This window comes from Corylus avellana, chromosome 3 (assembly GCF_965113065.1).
Source record: "Corylus avellana chromosome 3, dhCorAvel1.hap1.2, whole genome shotgun sequence".
In the NCBI taxonomy this organism is placed as follows: Eukaryota; Viridiplantae; Streptophyta; class Magnoliopsida; order Fagales; family Betulaceae; genus Corylus; species Corylus avellana.
This window is the reverse complement of record NC_142492.1, coordinates 326,118-342,413: the sequence shown is the minus strand read 5'-3', so window position 1 is coordinate 342,413 and position 16,296 is coordinate 326,118. Positions and strand designations below refer to the sequence as shown.

Below are 16,296 nucleotides of genomic sequence, written 5' to 3'. Positions count from 1 at the left end.
ACCCGTTAAATTTACTTTGGATTTGTATTGCAAAGTATTAAAAAATTGCCAACATGTTAGATTAAACAATACTAGAATAGTATGCAGGAGTTTCAAATAGTTGCCCCCTACGCCTCTACATTATTCCGTCTCTGACTCTCTGTTAAAAAGAGAATCCTTCAAAGATTCATGTTGACCTCTTGTGGCAAACTCCAATCAAATTCCGGAGAGCTTAAGTATAAACGGCGCGTAGATAGGCATGCAGCAGCAGCAGTTACCTTCCACCAAACATTCAACCCATGGGTTGATGCGTATACGGAAAGCATAAGACTTTTTTTGTTTTTACTTCAAACGGTAGAGGGTTGGATTGAAAGACTTTTCTTAACGTGGGACTCAGATCTTAAAGAAATTTGACATGGGTTTTCCAAGCTCTCCAATCACAATTGAGGACATGTTACTTTCAATCCTTTGTGAGCTTTGAGTTTGATGGGTGTGTGTTTGTTTTTCAAGTGATTGATTATATGAAAGTTTGGTGCTACTGCTACCAAGGCTGCCCAACTTTTCCATGACATATATTATAAGGTCGGTTGATAGATCCATGCCCCCCACTGCAGTAGAATCTGATAATTGTTGAGGAAGAGAAATGGGTGGTGAAGAAGAAGATCGGCAAGCACCCTTACTAAGTAGCCCTTCATCACCTGATGACCATCAGGAGGACCCTCGCAAAAGAACTGGTAATTTAAGGAAATATCTTCATTCATTCTTCACGCTTTTTTTTCCAATATGTTTCGATCATCATGAACATAAACAAGCAAACGACAGCTAGCTTTCCATTTTTTCTGCTTTGGGTATATGTAGTTTTGAGAACCTGTCTCTGGGTAGATGCCAAAATCATATGTTTGAGAATTTCTTTTTCTTGTTCAACGAGTTCTAGGAAACAGAAGTTGCATGTGCTCGTGCCTTATCTGCTGCTACATATTAGCAGCAGAGCCGTTTGGTGAAATGTGAAGGAAGAAATATCTCTCTCTTCAATTGTTGGAAACAAACCAAAACAATTCAGATGGCATAAAATATCTTTCTCTTCAACTGTCAGCCTTATTGACTTATTGCCTAATGCCACGTCCGAACACATGATTAGGCAATGCACTACACAAATCTGGGTGGTTTTACTCTTGGCTGCTGCGGCAGTGTTTGGTAGGTTAGATTGGCAGTTGGCATTTTTGAGAGAGAGAACAAATGGTCCAAACACTATCATTGTGCATAGTTCTCTTCATAATACACGCAGTATACAAATCATGGTGTTGACATTGAAGCTTGAAATTAAATTTGAAATGTTGAAAAAACTACAAGAGATCTTCTGTAATTTATTTTAATTAACAGCATGTAGGCCAAATCAGCAGTTATGAAGTAGAGTTTATTTTAAAGTTTTAAGCTTTGGTGTAATTGATTATTTGGGCTAATATTGATATATTTTGTGAAGGGACCGAGTGGACGGCTATAGCACATGTAATAACAGGAGTGATTGGGGCAGGAGTTTTGTCTCTTGCTTGGAGCGTGGCTCAGCTTGGGTGGATTGCAGGTCCACTGCTCATGATTGCGTTTGCAGGCATAACCATTGTATCCACAAACCTTCTGTGTGACTGCTATAGATACCCTGATCCTGAACATGGCCCCTCTAGAATCAGGTCCTATATGGAGGCTGTCAAACTGTATTTGGGTGAGAGATTCAATCCCATTTTTTCTAATTAATTTATTTTTTGTCATCACATCACATCTCTCGCCCATCAATCAATGACGCAGACACAGCTAGCATTATTTTGCCATATTGGGTAGCCATACTCGTCTTCCATGTTGAACTTAATTTAAAAAAAAAGTGGACCCATGCATTTAACAAAAAATCAAAGAATACTCCATTTTCAAAGCTTTTATCCGAATTTTCAGTAATTTGTTGTTTGGATTATTGGAGATCTTTATCTCTCTTATCTCACATCCCATACGTGTTGAAATTTTAGGAGATAAGAACCAAAAGGTGTGCGGAGTAATTGTGAATGAGAGCTTATATGGGACTGGAATTGCTTATATCATTACGTCTGCTAGCAGCATAAGGTATTTGTCATGAACATTTTTCTCTTTATATTCTTTATTCAAAAGAAAGTTTTCTCTAAAAAAAATTCCTTTAACTCAATTTACTATGCTAAATAATTCATATCGTTTAATAGATAAATTGAGTCGAAGGAAATAAAAAATAAGTAAACGCATCCTGACTCTTAATGGTGGCCATTGTTTTCCAACCACTCTATAGAAAGGCACTCGTAAGTTGTTGCATTGACTTGATGGTATACCTGTTGGTCCAAAATCCAAACAACTAGCCTACTTACTACTTAGATATCTCTATGGACTTGGGGCGAAAAACTCCCAAACTGTATTTTTTATTGGGTCTTTGCAATATCATTTTCTTGGGTCTTGGCCCAATAAAAGCACCATTTTTGTTCCTCTTACCAAAAGCCAGGTAATTTAGGATAGGAAATAAAGTTATATGAAGGGAATACCGGAGTATTGAGCATGGGCCCTTAGCAAATAAAGATTTTGTCACCATGCTTTCAGTTTCCCATCAATTTTGAGTCATGTGATCCGGGGTGAAAAAGAAAAAAGGGGTTACTTCAGCAGTATTAGCGTGAAATAATAGAAAAAAATTAAATTAAAATCACAAGTTTATATACTATGTGGGTTATAGAGGTTGCTCTACATAGTTTATGCAGTTATTCTTACAAACTCACCAAATAATATCTTAATGGTGAAAAAATTAAAACAACAAAATTTAACAAATAAGTTAAATTATTTACAAGTGGATTAAACTGTAACTATAGTTTGTAAAGAACTTATAAATAGAACAAGATATTTTCATTTCAAGTTAAATAAAAAATAACCATTTCATTTTGGGATAGATTAGATTTCACATCATAACGCTTACTGTTGGCTCATCAGTCATTCCATCTCCTTAATTTAGTTGGAGATGATAAGATTCCAGCTACCGCCCAATTCCAAAGTTTCTCAAATTGTAAATGACAAGAAAGGTCATGTTAGGTACTTTGAGGAAAGAAACTCAGCAACAAGAGTTTACCATACAGGATTTAGAGTTTGAGACGTACCTTTTAGCATTGATGGCTATTGGCTGTGTGAATAATTGTGATTAAATCGGTATCAGACTTCCTTTAGAAAATGGACGTAGTTTTCTTTCTCTTTTTGGTTCCCCAGTCATTCTCCATTTGGCTGCTTTCAATCAGGGCCACTAATTTTTAATTCGATTTACGTACTTAATACGAACTCAACAAGAAATTAAATGTTAAGGTTCAAGGATCTAACCCGTTTAATTAAAAAAGATGTGTTAGAATTTACTTGTATAATCTTATATTTATACTTGAACATGATTTGAATTGGATACACCAATGACAATTTTTGATACGACTTGTAAACTTGACATGAAATTAGCGACTTGAGATTAAGAGATCTAAATTAAATGAATATATAATCTTATATCTACACGCCGCCACCCTACTTTCAACTGCAAATGACAAAATTTATCCTTGCTTTTAACCAAGTTCTTTGACAAAGAAGAAGGCTGACCAGTAACCACTCACCCACTCGCCTGTGGCCCTGAAAGGTTAAGTCATGCTACTCTTTTCTTCAGAATAAAGTAGGGAGAAAGTAACAAAGGGGGAAGTGAAAAGGCCGTGATGAACACGGCAGCCGATTCCTCAATTATTGTTTAGAGTCTACATGAGACTATATGTTAGATATATCTTCATCTTCCAGTGCTGATATAGTTGGCTAGTTATTCACTCTAGAAGACCTATGCTTTACAGTTTACACCTAAACCGGTCTCCTCCTTAGGTAAGCAACATCGATCCGACTTCAGCAGTCACAAGCATGCATGAGTGGGTTTTTTTTTTTTTAATTGCATTGCTGTATGTGTGGCATGGTGTTTTGCGGTCTTTTAGGCCTTTTATATTGGGGTGTGGCATAGTGTTTGGTGTCTTAGGCCTTTTATATATATATTGGGCATACAGGTAGCAAACTCAATGGGCTTGTTTTGAGTTGAAAATAAACAATATGGCTGTCGAACACTCTTTCCAAGTAGCTAATAATGGTTCCTGTGATGACGATGGGCATCCGAAAAGAACTGGTAAAAAGCTTTTTCCAGTACCCATTCCCTGATTCCTTTACTTTCAATTCGTCTTGGAACTCAATGCGTGTGGGCAACTCAAATCCTCAGGAACCTTACGGAGTTGCGTCGCTCATATCATTACTGCTGTTATTGGAGCTGGAGTTCTGTCTCTGGCATGGAGTACTGCACAGTTAGGATGGATAGCAGGGCCAGCTTCCTTGCTCTGTTTTGCAATTATCACCTATATTTCTGCATTCCTCCTTTCCGATTGTTACAGGTGTCCTGATTCCATAACCGGAACACGAAACTACTCTTATATGGATGCTGTTAGAGTGAATCTTGGTAGTATAACCCGACCCCTTTTATTCTTTTAGAACTTCTACCTGATCTTCAACTACTTGGGACATTCTTTATAAAGACTGCTACTTTTATATATATATATATATGCCCCCTGATCTGGTTTAGTGAAGTTCAGGAAAAAAACATACGTGGTTTTGTGGTTTCCTGCAATATTTCAGCTTATATGGGACTGGTATTGTTTATGTAATCACTACAGCAACCAGTATGAGGTACTTACCCTGCGAATAGAGAAGAAATAGAATTATGTGTCTTGGGAATTTTTCTCTGCGCCATCTCTCAATTTATCTTTTCTTCTTCTGTTTTCTTTTTTTTCTTTAGCAAATGCCCATTTCATTAGCTTCTCTTTCTTTCTTTCTCCTTCCCTACTTTATTTCAAGTTTGAGAGTTTCTTCATTGTAATGCTTTTATTTTTCTTTGGTTGACATATTAACGCACGCAGAGCAATTCAGAGATCAAACTGTTACCACAGAGAAGGGCACCAAGCTGCATGTACATATGGGGATACTTTTTACATGCTTCTGTTTGGACTTATTCAGATTGTCATGTCACAGATTCCTGATTTCCATAACATGGAATGGCTTTCGATCGTTGCTGCGCTCATGTCCTTTACCTACTCTTTTATCGGATTCGGACTTGGCGTTGCAAAAGTAATAGGTATAGCTCTGAATTTTCCATCTGTCAATTTAAAGACACCCATTTTTTCTACAGCTACAACTCTTTGATCACTTACCACTTTATACAATAGAAAGAAAAGTTGTCTCTCATTCACTAAAAGCTATAGTACTTCATCTAGCCATCCCAAAAGGACAAGCTATAGAAAATTATGAATTTAATCATTTAATTAATATTTTAATAATTTTTTTTACGTATGGACTCAAACTCAATAAGTGAGGTCTAATACGCTGAATATATTTAACTGAAATTGGGGATAAAATGTAAAATCAAGGTTTAAACTCAAGATTTTTACTCTGATAACATGTTAAATCATTAATTATCCAAACAAAATAAGCTTATAGGAAATAATTTTAATAATTTAATTAATACTTTAACATTGATATAATTTATGAAAAGAATAAAAAACGCAACTTCTTTAAATTTTATATTTTCTTGTCGCTCTAAACTCGCAAAAACAATAGTTTCAATTGAAATGAGCATGGGCGGAATTATATGTAACCTTTGGGGTGCAGTAGCCCCCAAAAATTTTAAAATTTTCTCTATATCATTTGGTTTATGAGATAGATTGCTTTTTTTTTTTTTTTTTTTATTATTAGTCCCACACCTAAAATTCCAGTGCCGCCCCTGAAGCTGAAATGAGCATCATGCAAACTATCTGGTTTCATCAAGGAAAGCATTTCGAACAGCCAGATGGAGGGTAGGAAACACAGTTGCCTTGTCATTTATGAAATTAAAAATCTTGTGTTTGTAATTGCAGAAAATGGAACGATTATGGGGAGCATTTCAGGAGTCCCAACTACTAATATTGCTGATAAATTATGGTTAGCCTTTCAAGCACTTGGGGACATTGCATTCGCCTATCCATACTCAATTATTGTTCTTGAGATACAGGTATGGATCGCAGTCTTTCAATAAACCAAATTATGACCAAAAGCAACAGAGAATTTCAAGCAGTTAGTGAGAAATTAATTTCATTCAAGTATCTAAAATGAACTGTGTTGACATTTGTTAAACGAAGGACACTTTGAGGTCCCCACCTGCAGAAAACCGGACCATGAAGAAGGCCTCGATGGCTGCCATCTTTATCACAACCTTCTTCTACCTCTGCTGTGGATGCTTTGGATATGCAGCCTTTGGGAATGCTACTCCAGGAAACCTATTGACTGGATTTGGTTTCTATGAACCTTACTGGCTCATTGACCTTGCTAATGCTTGCATTGTTCTCCATTTGGTGGGAGGATATCAGGTACTACTAACCCAAGTCTACAAAATTATTTTCCTTTTGCCCTAATACCATGATAAATCACTACTTATCACAAAAACTTAAGTTGATAAAAAATAATTTGATTTAATCATTTAATTAATATTCTAATATTTACGCTCTTCTTCACACGTTTTATCTCACAGATCTATTCTCAGCCCGTATTTGCATTTGCTGAAAGATGGTTTACCAAGAAATTTCCAAACAGTGGGTTTGTAAATAATTTCTACACCTTCAAACTCCCACTGTTGCCGGGATTCAAGTGGAATCTTCTCAGGCTATGTTTCCGAACTGCATATGTCATATCAACCACTATAATTGCAATGCTGTTCCCTTACTTCAACCAAGTCTTGGGACTCTTAGGGGCCTTGAACTTTTGGCCTTTGACCATTTATTTCCCTGTGGAAATGTACTTTGTACAAAAGAAAATAGGGGCTTGGACAAAGAAATGGATTGTTCTTAGGACATTTAGCTTGGTTTGCTTTGTTGTGACTGTTTTGGGTTTGATCGGTTCACTTGAAGGACTTATAAGCGCCAAGTTGAGCTGAGGGATACATGTAATTCCCAAAATGAATTGGGAGAAAACAATGTATACATACGTTATGTTATAGTGTCAACAAGTTTGGACAAGAAGAGGGACACGATGGAAAGCTTGAACAGCAAGGTGGACAACTCGAATGAAGATCAGACAAGAAGAGATGAAACTTTTTCTCTGTTATCAAGAGTTCAGTTACCTAACTTTCAGTTTTCAGCCTATCTGATCTACTCTGATTATGCTTATTTTGAATTGGTTGCTTAATTATCAGATTGTACAATTTGATTAGAGCAGTAATTTATATTGTAATCAACGTATACTGTATACACTCATAAATTGTAACTATAGTCAATAAATATATTGATACACTCTGCTCTCTGTTTTGGTGTGTTGCAAAAACCAAAACAGCCTCCTTCAAATTTATATGAGTTTTTAAAATAAATAGTAATTTAACATCATATCAGAGTAAAACGTCTTGAGTACAATTTTTACTATTTTTTGGTAATTTTTTTTTTTTAATTGGTAGTGAGGCAGTCACGCTCTGACTGGTGCCGATATGTCACCGTGCAGTTTCTTAGTAACATGTCGTAGTGGATCATATTTATTTGCCGCCGAGTAGCGAGGAATCCGGATCCTGTCTTACTAGAATTTGGCAAACCATTATGCCCAAAGAAGACGGCTTGTTGTATTAGGAATTTATGAGATAGTTATCCAACTTATCCTGGATAAATTGATAATGGAAGGAAAAGCGCAGACCCTTTGCCTACTTTCAACTGCGAAGGACAAAATTTATCCTTGTTTAAACCATTTACTTGGTCAAAGAAGAAGACTAACCACCCACCCCACTCGCCCGTGGTCGTGAAATTCAGAATAAAGTTCGGGAGAAATCGACAAAGGTGGGACGTGAAAATGCCATGATGAACACGACAGCCGATTCCTCCATTATTGTTTGCATTGCTATACGTGTGGAACACTGTCTTTTAGGCCTATATATATATTGGGTATACAGGTAGAAAACTCCATGGGCTTGTTTTGATTGAAAATAGACAATATGGCTGTCGAACACTCTTTCCAAGTAGCTAACAATGCTTCCTGTGATGACGATGGGCATCCGAAAAGAACTGGTAAAAAGCTTTTTTCAGTACCCATTCACTAGTTCCTTTTAAATCCACCTTCATTTCTTCTTGGAATTCAGTGCCTGTGGGCAACTCAAATCACCAGGAACCTTATGGAGTTGCGTCGCTCATATCATTACTGCTGCTATTGGAGCTGGGGTTCTGTCTCTGGCATGGAGTGCTTCACAGTTAGGATGGATAGCAGGGCCAGTTACTTTGCTCTGCTTCGGAATTATCACCTATATTTCTGCTTCCCTCCTTTCCGATTGTTACAGGTCTCCTGACTCCATAACCGGAACACGAAACTACTCTTATATGGATGCTGTTAGAGTGAATCTTGGTAGTATAACTCGACCCTTTTTCTTCTTTTAGAACTTCTACCTGATCTTCAACAACCTAGGATATTCGTTATAAAGACTACTACTTTTATATATTTAAATAATCGTTAATAATATTTCGAAGCTTAGTTTTTAGTACACACAAAGTTCTATTTTCTTCTGTCTCTCTCAAAAACTTTATGTAATTTAAAATTCAAGTCTTTCTCTTTTCCTGAGAATATAAAATTTTGCCCTTTAAAACATTAGTTTTTTCTGTTTTTCTGGGCTCCATTGTATTTTGGAGAAATATTTGCTGCAACTCTTTGCATACCAATTCATCAGAATCTGGTGGAGGCAAATAATTTCTTAAGAAAAGCGACCTTAGTTAAAAACATTTCGTTTGCTGTTTTATCTTTAATTTATCTAACACTGGTTTAGTGAAGTTCAGGAAGAAAACATACGTGGTTTTGTGGTTTGCTTCAATATTTCAGCTTATATGGGACTGATATTGCTTATGTAATCACTACAGCAACCAGTATGAGGTACTTACACTGAGAGTAGAAAATAACAAAATTTTGTGTATTGGGAATTTGTCTCTGCGCCATCTCACTATTTATCTTTTCTTCTTCTGTTCTTTTTCCTAAGCAAATGCCCATCTCATCAGTTTCTTTCTTTTCTTTCTCCCTCCCTACTTTATTTCAAGTTCGTAGAGTTTCTTCATTGTAATGCTTTTATTTATCTTTGGTTGATCTATTAATGCATGCAGAGCAATTCAGAGATCAAACTGTTACCACAGAGAAGGGCACCAAGCTGCATGTGCATATGGGGATACTTTCTACATGCTTCTGTTTGGACTTATTCAGATTGTCATGTCACAGATTCCAGATTTCCATAGCATGGAATGGCTTTCGATCGTTGCTGCAATCATGTCCTTTACCTACTCTTTTATTGGATTCGGACTTGGCTTTGCAAAAGTAATAGGTATAGCTCTGAATTTTCCTTCTTCTGTCAATTTAAAGACACCCAATTTTTCTATAAATACAACTCTTTGATCACTTACCACTATGTACAGTAAGTTAATAGGAGCCATAGGTACTTCATCCTGCTGTTGCTGTGTATTAAATCACTAGGTATCCTAAAATAACTTAATAGGAACGGATGACTTTAATCATTTAATTAATACTTTAACACCGAGATAATTTGTGAAAAAAATAAAAATCTTGTGTTTGTAATCGCAGAAAATGGGAAGATTATGGGGAGCATTTCAGGAGTCCCAGCAGCCAATGTTGCTGATAAATTATGGTTAACTTTTCAAGCGCTTGGGGACATAGCATTTGCCTATCCATACTCAATTATTGTTCTTGAGATACAGGTATGGATCACAGTCTTTCAATAAACCAAATTATGACCAAAAGCAGCGGAGAATTATAAGTACTTAGTAAGAAATTAATTTCATTTTAGTATCTAAAATGAACTGTATTGTTGACATTTGATAAACGAAGGACACTTTGAGGTCCCCTCCTCCAGAAAACCAGACCATGAAGAAGGCTTCCATGGCTGCCGTCTTTATCACAACTTTCATCTTCCTCTGCTGTGGATGCTTTGGATATGCAGCCTTTGGGAATGCTACACCAGGAAACCTATTGACTGGATTTGGTTTCTATGAACCTTACTGGCTCATTGACCTTGCCAATGCTTGCATTTGTCTCCATTTGGTGGGAGGATATCAGGTACTACCGACCCAACTTTACAAATACAAAGTCGTTAGGGAAAACTTCACTTATTCCATCGATGTATCACGGGTTTTGCAATTTTACCATCGAATTGTCACCGTCCTTGGTTGGTTTGGTTTCACATTGTACCTTTTAATAATTCGATGGTGACAATGCAAAATCCGTGATACATCGAAGGAATAAGTAAAGTTTTTCTTATATATAACTTCTATCCATGCATATGTACTTGGGTTGCTTGTAGTTAAGCCCTTCTTCACACGTTTTATCTCACAGATCTTTAGTCAGCCAGTGTTTGCATTTGTTGAAAGGTGGTTTACCAAGAAATTTCCAAACAGTGGGTTTGTAAATAATTTCTACACCTTCAAACTCCCACTGTTGCCGGCATTCAAGTGGAATCTTCTCAGGCTATGTTTCCGAACTGCATATGTCATATCAACAACTGTTATTGCAATCCTGTTCCCTTTCTTCAACCAAGTCTTGGGAGTGTTAGGGGCCGTGACCTTCTGGCCTTTGGCCATATATTTCCCTGTGGAAATGTACTTTGTACAAAAGAAAATAGGGGCTTGGACAAGGAAATGGATTGTTCTTAGGACATTTAGCTTTGTTTGCTTTCTTGTGACTGTTGTGGCTTTGATCGGCTCACTTGAAGGACTTATAAGCGCCAAGTTAAGCTGAATAATACCTGTAATTCCCAAAATGAATTGGGAGAAAACAATGTGTACGTTAAAGTGTCTACAACTTTGGACCACACAATGGAAAGCTTGAACAACAAGGTTGACAACTCGAATGAAGATCAGATAAGAAGACATGACGACCATATCTGTTAGTTGTAATTATAAATATAATGATATGATGCACTGCTCTGTTACGGTGTGCAGCGAAAGCCAAAACATGCAGCTTTCTTCAAATTTACATAAATTTTTGGGACAATTAACATAGTATTAAAGTAAAAGGTTATGAGTTCGAACTTTGTCTCCGCCATTCGCCTTCCATTTCAATTAAACGTCCAACGTGTTGAGCTTCACTTATTAAGGAGGAGGTAATGATGCTCGATGGATGTAACACATCACCATGATTCCACTCTAAGTAGTGTTGCTTCCACATAAATTTCTGAATCTACAAATTTCTCACACTCCCTCTCACGTCTCGGCTAAAACTTCTTCTCAACACCTAAAATATTCATTGTGTTACACAATTACACTTGTCAGGCTATCCAATAACAGACATAAGAGTTGTGTCGCGTTTGGGACCAAACCACATGTCTACAATCCATCTATCATCAATTTTCCAAGATAAGGATAACAACAAGTTGCATATTAATTCATTCCAGACAAATTCAAAATAAACAGAAGCTACTATTTTTAACTTAATTTTCATATTATTTGGTCTCTGCATAAGAAATATAAGAGCCGTACTCGAATAAAGGAAGAAATATCCTCATTGGACTAGCTCCTCTAACAAAATTAATATGACTAAAGCCTACAATTCTTGATGGTTTTATTTTTTTTTTTTTGTGTGGGTAAAATTAACAGTAAAGATTACAAATTAAGAGAGAATTAAGACAGCTATTTTTTCACTCGAGGAGAAAAAAAAGTTGGCTTAGGCACGTCTGATTTTTGGACGTTTTCTGGTAGAAAACCGTTGTCATAGAAATCAGCTTAGGATTAGGCCACGTGGTGGTAATTAAAATAGTCTAAAAAAATGAGAAAGAAGAATAAAAATATATAATAAAACTGGATTAAATTAGATAAAATTCGAATTAGAGGCATCCACGTAAAGAATATTTTAGCCCAGCACAACTAACACAAGGCTTTGAATAATCTGACAAATGTATAGCAGAAACTTGAAAACTCTCCAGAACACGAAACTGGACTCTGACTTTTTTTTTTTTTTTTATCTTTTCTTCTTCCTTTCACACTGGCAATGAGATCATCTTTGTAAGTTTCACCTACATATATAAATTTTCTTTCTTTCAGGAGGGCCGAGAACTTTAATTGTTTGGAATTGGAAGCCATGGGAGTAGCAGCTGCAGATAATCGTGATCAGGCGCCACTGTTGCAAGCTCAACCAGCGGAGATTCCTTTCAAGAGAACTGGTGAAAATCTTCTTTGGGTTTTATTTTCAATGGTGATCAGAAAGAAAATAATAATTCATTTCTGCGTTGATGGGTAATTTTCTAATGTGTGAATGATGATGAAGGGAATGTATGGACGGCTGTAGCGCATATAATAACAGGGGTGATAGGATCAGGAGTGCTGTCTCTGGCATGGAGCATGGCTCAGCTAGGGTGGATTGCAGGCCCATTAGCGATGCTGTTCTTCGCTTTAATCACCCTTCTTTCTACATTCCTTCTCTGCGACTCCTACCGATCTCCTGACCCTGAATATGGCCCCGCCAGAAATCGCTCCTATCTTGAAGCTGTTTACGTGAATTTAGGTAACATTATCTTCTTCTTTCTTTTGTTGAATATACAAAATTAATTTTCTTCCATTAACATATGTCTAAGAATTAAATCATATGCGCTGTAAGGATAAAGTTAGTTGTGCGTGGATTGATTGTCCGAGCCATACAAGTTACAACCGCGTTGGAATAAGGAACGGCGAAGATGAATGCCATTATTATTAATTTATTAAATGCCATACTATAATAACCATTGAATCTTGATGGATTATTATTATTTTTGAAAAGGGGTTGATGGATTATTATTGGTCCTAATCTACGCTTTATTATTGGTCCTAATCTATTCTATGCTATCACTTGTTTGGTTCCATCACGCAAAGTCGCAAATAACTTCCAATGCAATATATACCTACAGATCAGTGGTTATCTCCTAAAAGTAAAATTTTCTTTGAATTAGCTTATTAAATTGACATGTATCCTTAGATCTTGGGATTTTTATATGTATTTTTAGTATATGTCCTTAGAGCATATCATTTTCACATGTTTTTTTTTTAATAGTTATAACATATTACATGCATCATGAAAATTACGCGTTCTAAAGATATATATCAATTTAAAAGATTAGATTGTAAAAAAAAAAACTTAATTGTCTCAAAAAAGTAAAAAATAGAAAAGGGTATTTTTTGTTCGTGAATTGTAATTTGTAAAAATAGTTGATGATTAATATGGTTTTCAGGGAAAAGAAATGCATGGGTGTGTGGCCTCTTCGTACAAATAAGCTTATTCGGGACAGGCATTGCCTATACAATCACCTCCGCTATCAGTATGAGGTATGTTATTGTTAGGCTCTTGTTAACCCAATATGTTTTTTCACTTTCCATGAAAAGTCTCTTTGCTTTTCAAGAATTGTTGGCATGTATTTAGTTTTTCAATAAAATAAGACACGTGTCCTATTTGATAAAAAAACATAAAAACAAAAATTAAAATAATTTTAAAAATGTCAAATTTTTTGAGGTGGTCGAATCACCTCCAAATTGACCAGAGGGGGTGGCCGAACCACCCCAAAGCCATAGGGTGGTTGAAGCACTATGTGGTGGTTTGACCTCCTGCTTTGGCTGAATCTAGGAGTGGTCAAAACAACCCCAAAAGCTATGGGATAGTTTGATCACCATCTTTGGCCGAATTTAGGGATGGCTAAGCCACTCCTAAGCTTTTGGAGATGGTTCAGCCATCCCATTTGGCCAAATGAGGATGACCGGCCACTTGTCCCTTTGGAGGTAGGCCAATAGTGGATGTTTTTGGGTGACTTGATTTGGATGTTTTGATTCAAACCATTGTTTCTTTCTTTATCTGGTTTTGTTATTTTCTTTAAGATCCTGTAAACAACACTGCATGTTGGCACTTCTTAAGTGAGTTTTAATAAGTATTCTATGCTACTTATACTATTCTTTCTCTTCGAGGATGTAGAGCAATCCAGAAATCAAACTGTTACCACAAGGAAGGGCACGAGGCTTCATGTGATTTTGGAGATTCCTCTAATATGTTAGTCTTTGGAGTTGTCCAAATTGTACTGTCTCAGATACCCAACTTCCACAATTTACAATGGCTATCAATTCTTGCTGCATTCATGTCCTTCACCTACTCTTCCATTGGATTGGGACTTGGCCTCGCAAAAGTTGTAGGTATGCTAACTAGAAAGTGATTCAATGCCTTTTATATCTCTACGTTTCTTCCAAACCATACAATTTTCTTGTCATAAATATTGCAGGTGATGGATACGTTGAGGGCAGCATAGGAGGAATATCAAGTTCAAGTGCAGCTGAGAAAGTATGGTTGGTATCTCAAGCGATTGGAGACATTGCCTTTGCCTATCCATACTCTCTCATTCTTATTGAGATACAGGTTTGACACTACTTAAGGTTTCATGCATATAGGTGACTCGACTTCCTTTCCTCTAAAAAAAAAAATCCATTTTTTTTGTTTTTTAATTTGACGATGGATTTTGCAAACATGAAGGATACTTTGATGTCTCCTCCACCAGAAAATCAGACCATGAAGAAAGCCTCAACAATAGCAATCACCGTTACAACCTTCTTCTACCTCTGCTGTGGAGGCTTTGGATATGCTGCCTTTGGGGATGCCACGCCGGGGAACCTCTTGACAGGGTTTGGATTCTATGAACCATACTGGCTCATTGACTTTGCTAACGCTTGCATCATGCTTCATCTAGTTGGAGGATATCAGGTACCTACCTACCTCCATTATATATTACATTTGTCACATTTAAATTTTCTTATTCTCGATGCACTTCAACATGACTAAGATTATATAGGTCAACCCTAACACGACCCGTTTAGTTAAACGAGTCAAACTCCTCAATCCTAGCCGCTAATTTCATGTTGGGTTACAGCTAGAATGCAGATCTTTTTACTATATTGTTGCATTTACTTATGGTGGCAGGTTTTCAGTCAGCCATTGTTTGCAAATGTTGAGAAATGGTTTGCAGGGAAGTTCCCAGGCAGCAGATTTGTAAATGACAGTCACACTTTGAAACTCCCACTGCTCCCAGATATTAGACTAAACCTTCTCAGGTTGTGTTTCCGAAGTGTTTATGTTGTGTTAACAACTGGAATTGCGATGGTCTTCCCCTACTTCAACCAGGTTTTGGGAGTGCACGGAAGCTTGATCTTTTGGCCTTTATCTGTCTACTTTCCTGTGGAGATGTACTTCAAGCAGAGGAACATTCAAGCTTGGACAACAAAGTGGGTCATGCTCCGAACTTTCAGCATCTTTTGCTTGCTCCTGTCACTATTCGCCTTGATTGGCTCAATTCAAGGACTTATAAGTGCAAAACTGAGCTGAGAAACTGCAGTCAGCACTCCATAAGGGAGACAGAGGATATACACTTATATTTGATTTCTTGAGGAATGATCATGGCCCAAATTGTGCAGAAACAATTGGTATTGGTTCAGAAAAGTATGGGAAAATTAAGTATTGCTTATGATGTAGGCATCTCTAAATTTTTGATGGAGAAGCCTCCTAGTGTACCATGAATTATAGACATTACAAATTGCGGCTTTGTAATAAAAACGAATTACAAGAACTTATTCTTTATTTAATTTGTTAAAGAGACATTACAAATTGCGGCTTTGTAATAAAAACGAATTACAAGAACTTATTCTTTATTTAATTTGTTAAAGAGATATTATGCAAGTGATGTCCCCATTTGATGCCACAGGAATTCGATATGAACTCAATACAAAATTAACGGATTAAAGTTAAGAGGTCTTACTTGTATAATTAAATAGGTCTTGTTAAGATTGACTCATATAATCTTGTACTTATGCCTTGATATGACCCGAATTCAACACACAATATAAGGGCTGACAATTTTTGACACGACTTGCGAACTTGCCACAAACCTAACACGAAATTAGCGGATTAGAGTTGAGGGGTTTGACCCATCTAATTAAATAGGCCAGTTTAGAATTGACCATAATCACATATTTCATATGCCTAGGCTTTGATAAAATTCAAACCTAACATACAAAAAGGAGTTGCCACCTAGGGTTCAATATAGTAACAAAGAATGAAACTGAAAACAAACATGAATGTCAAAAGGAACATTGTTTCCAGAGATTTGTGTGACACCCGCACGTGCAACAACCTCGGCTTTTGCAATCCTTAAAGACAACTCGTCTCCTTCCTCCCCTTCAGGCGGATTTGCGTGAGTCAAGCAGAAAGCTACCCAATAAT

The 16,296-nt window shown here is 36.7% G+C and overlaps 3 protein-coding genes across 5 annotated transcripts; all 3 read left to right on the top strand.

Moving 5' to 3' along the window:
* The first annotated feature begins 265 nt into the window (after positions 1 to 265).
* LOC132173872 (putative amino acid permease 7) lies at positions 266 to 7,343 on the top strand. Of its 3 annotated transcripts, none has more exons than XM_059585535.2 (8): positions 1,998 to 2,085; positions 4,047 to 4,162; positions 4,253 to 4,486; positions 4,620 to 4,713; positions 4,944 to 5,158; positions 5,937 to 6,070; positions 6,198 to 6,425; positions 6,587 to 7,343. In XM_059585535.2, the coding sequence occupies exons 2-8, from the start codon at positions 4,090 to 4,092 to the stop codon at positions 6,986 to 6,988; spliced, it is 1,380 nt and encodes a 459-aa protein (XP_059441518.1). In that variant the 5' UTR covers positions 1,998 to 2,085; positions 4,047 to 4,089; the 3' UTR covers positions 6,989 to 7,343. The 3 variants fall into 3 exon arrangements, with proteins under 3 accessions (XP_059441516.1, XP_059441518.1, XP_059441517.1); XM_059585534.2 differs by lacking the exon at positions 1,998 to 2,085 and adding an exon at positions 2,812 to 3,870; XM_059585533.2 differs by lacking the exons at positions 4,047 to 4,162; positions 4,253 to 4,486; positions 4,620 to 4,713 and adding exons at positions 266 to 713; positions 1,460 to 1,696 and having other exon boundaries at positions 1,992 to 2,085.
* A 675-nt stretch (positions 7,344 to 8,018) lies between these two features.
* Positions 8,019 to 11,045, top strand: LOC132176141 (putative amino acid permease 7). The gene is made up of 7 exons (XM_059588270.2): positions 8,019 to 8,099; positions 8,197 to 8,430; positions 8,856 to 8,949; positions 9,174 to 9,388; positions 9,646 to 9,779; positions 9,910 to 10,137; positions 10,414 to 11,045. The coding sequence occupies exons 1-7, from the start codon at positions 8,027 to 8,029 to the stop codon at positions 10,813 to 10,815; spliced, it is 1,380 nt and encodes a 459-aa protein (XP_059444253.1). The 5' UTR covers positions 8,019 to 8,026; the 3' UTR covers positions 10,816 to 11,045.
* A 1,012-nt stretch (positions 11,046 to 12,057) lies between these two features.
* LOC132175704 (putative amino acid permease 7) lies at positions 12,058 to 15,682 on the top strand. Its single transcript, XM_059587725.2, has 7 exons — positions 12,058 to 12,235; positions 12,340 to 12,576; positions 13,277 to 13,370; positions 14,008 to 14,222; positions 14,309 to 14,442; positions 14,557 to 14,784; positions 15,001 to 15,682. The coding sequence occupies exons 1-7, from the start codon at positions 12,154 to 12,156 to the stop codon at positions 15,400 to 15,402; spliced, it is 1,392 nt and encodes a 463-aa protein (XP_059443708.2). The 5' UTR covers positions 12,058 to 12,153; the 3' UTR covers positions 15,403 to 15,682.
* Positions 15,683 to 16,296: the final 614 nt, after the last annotated feature.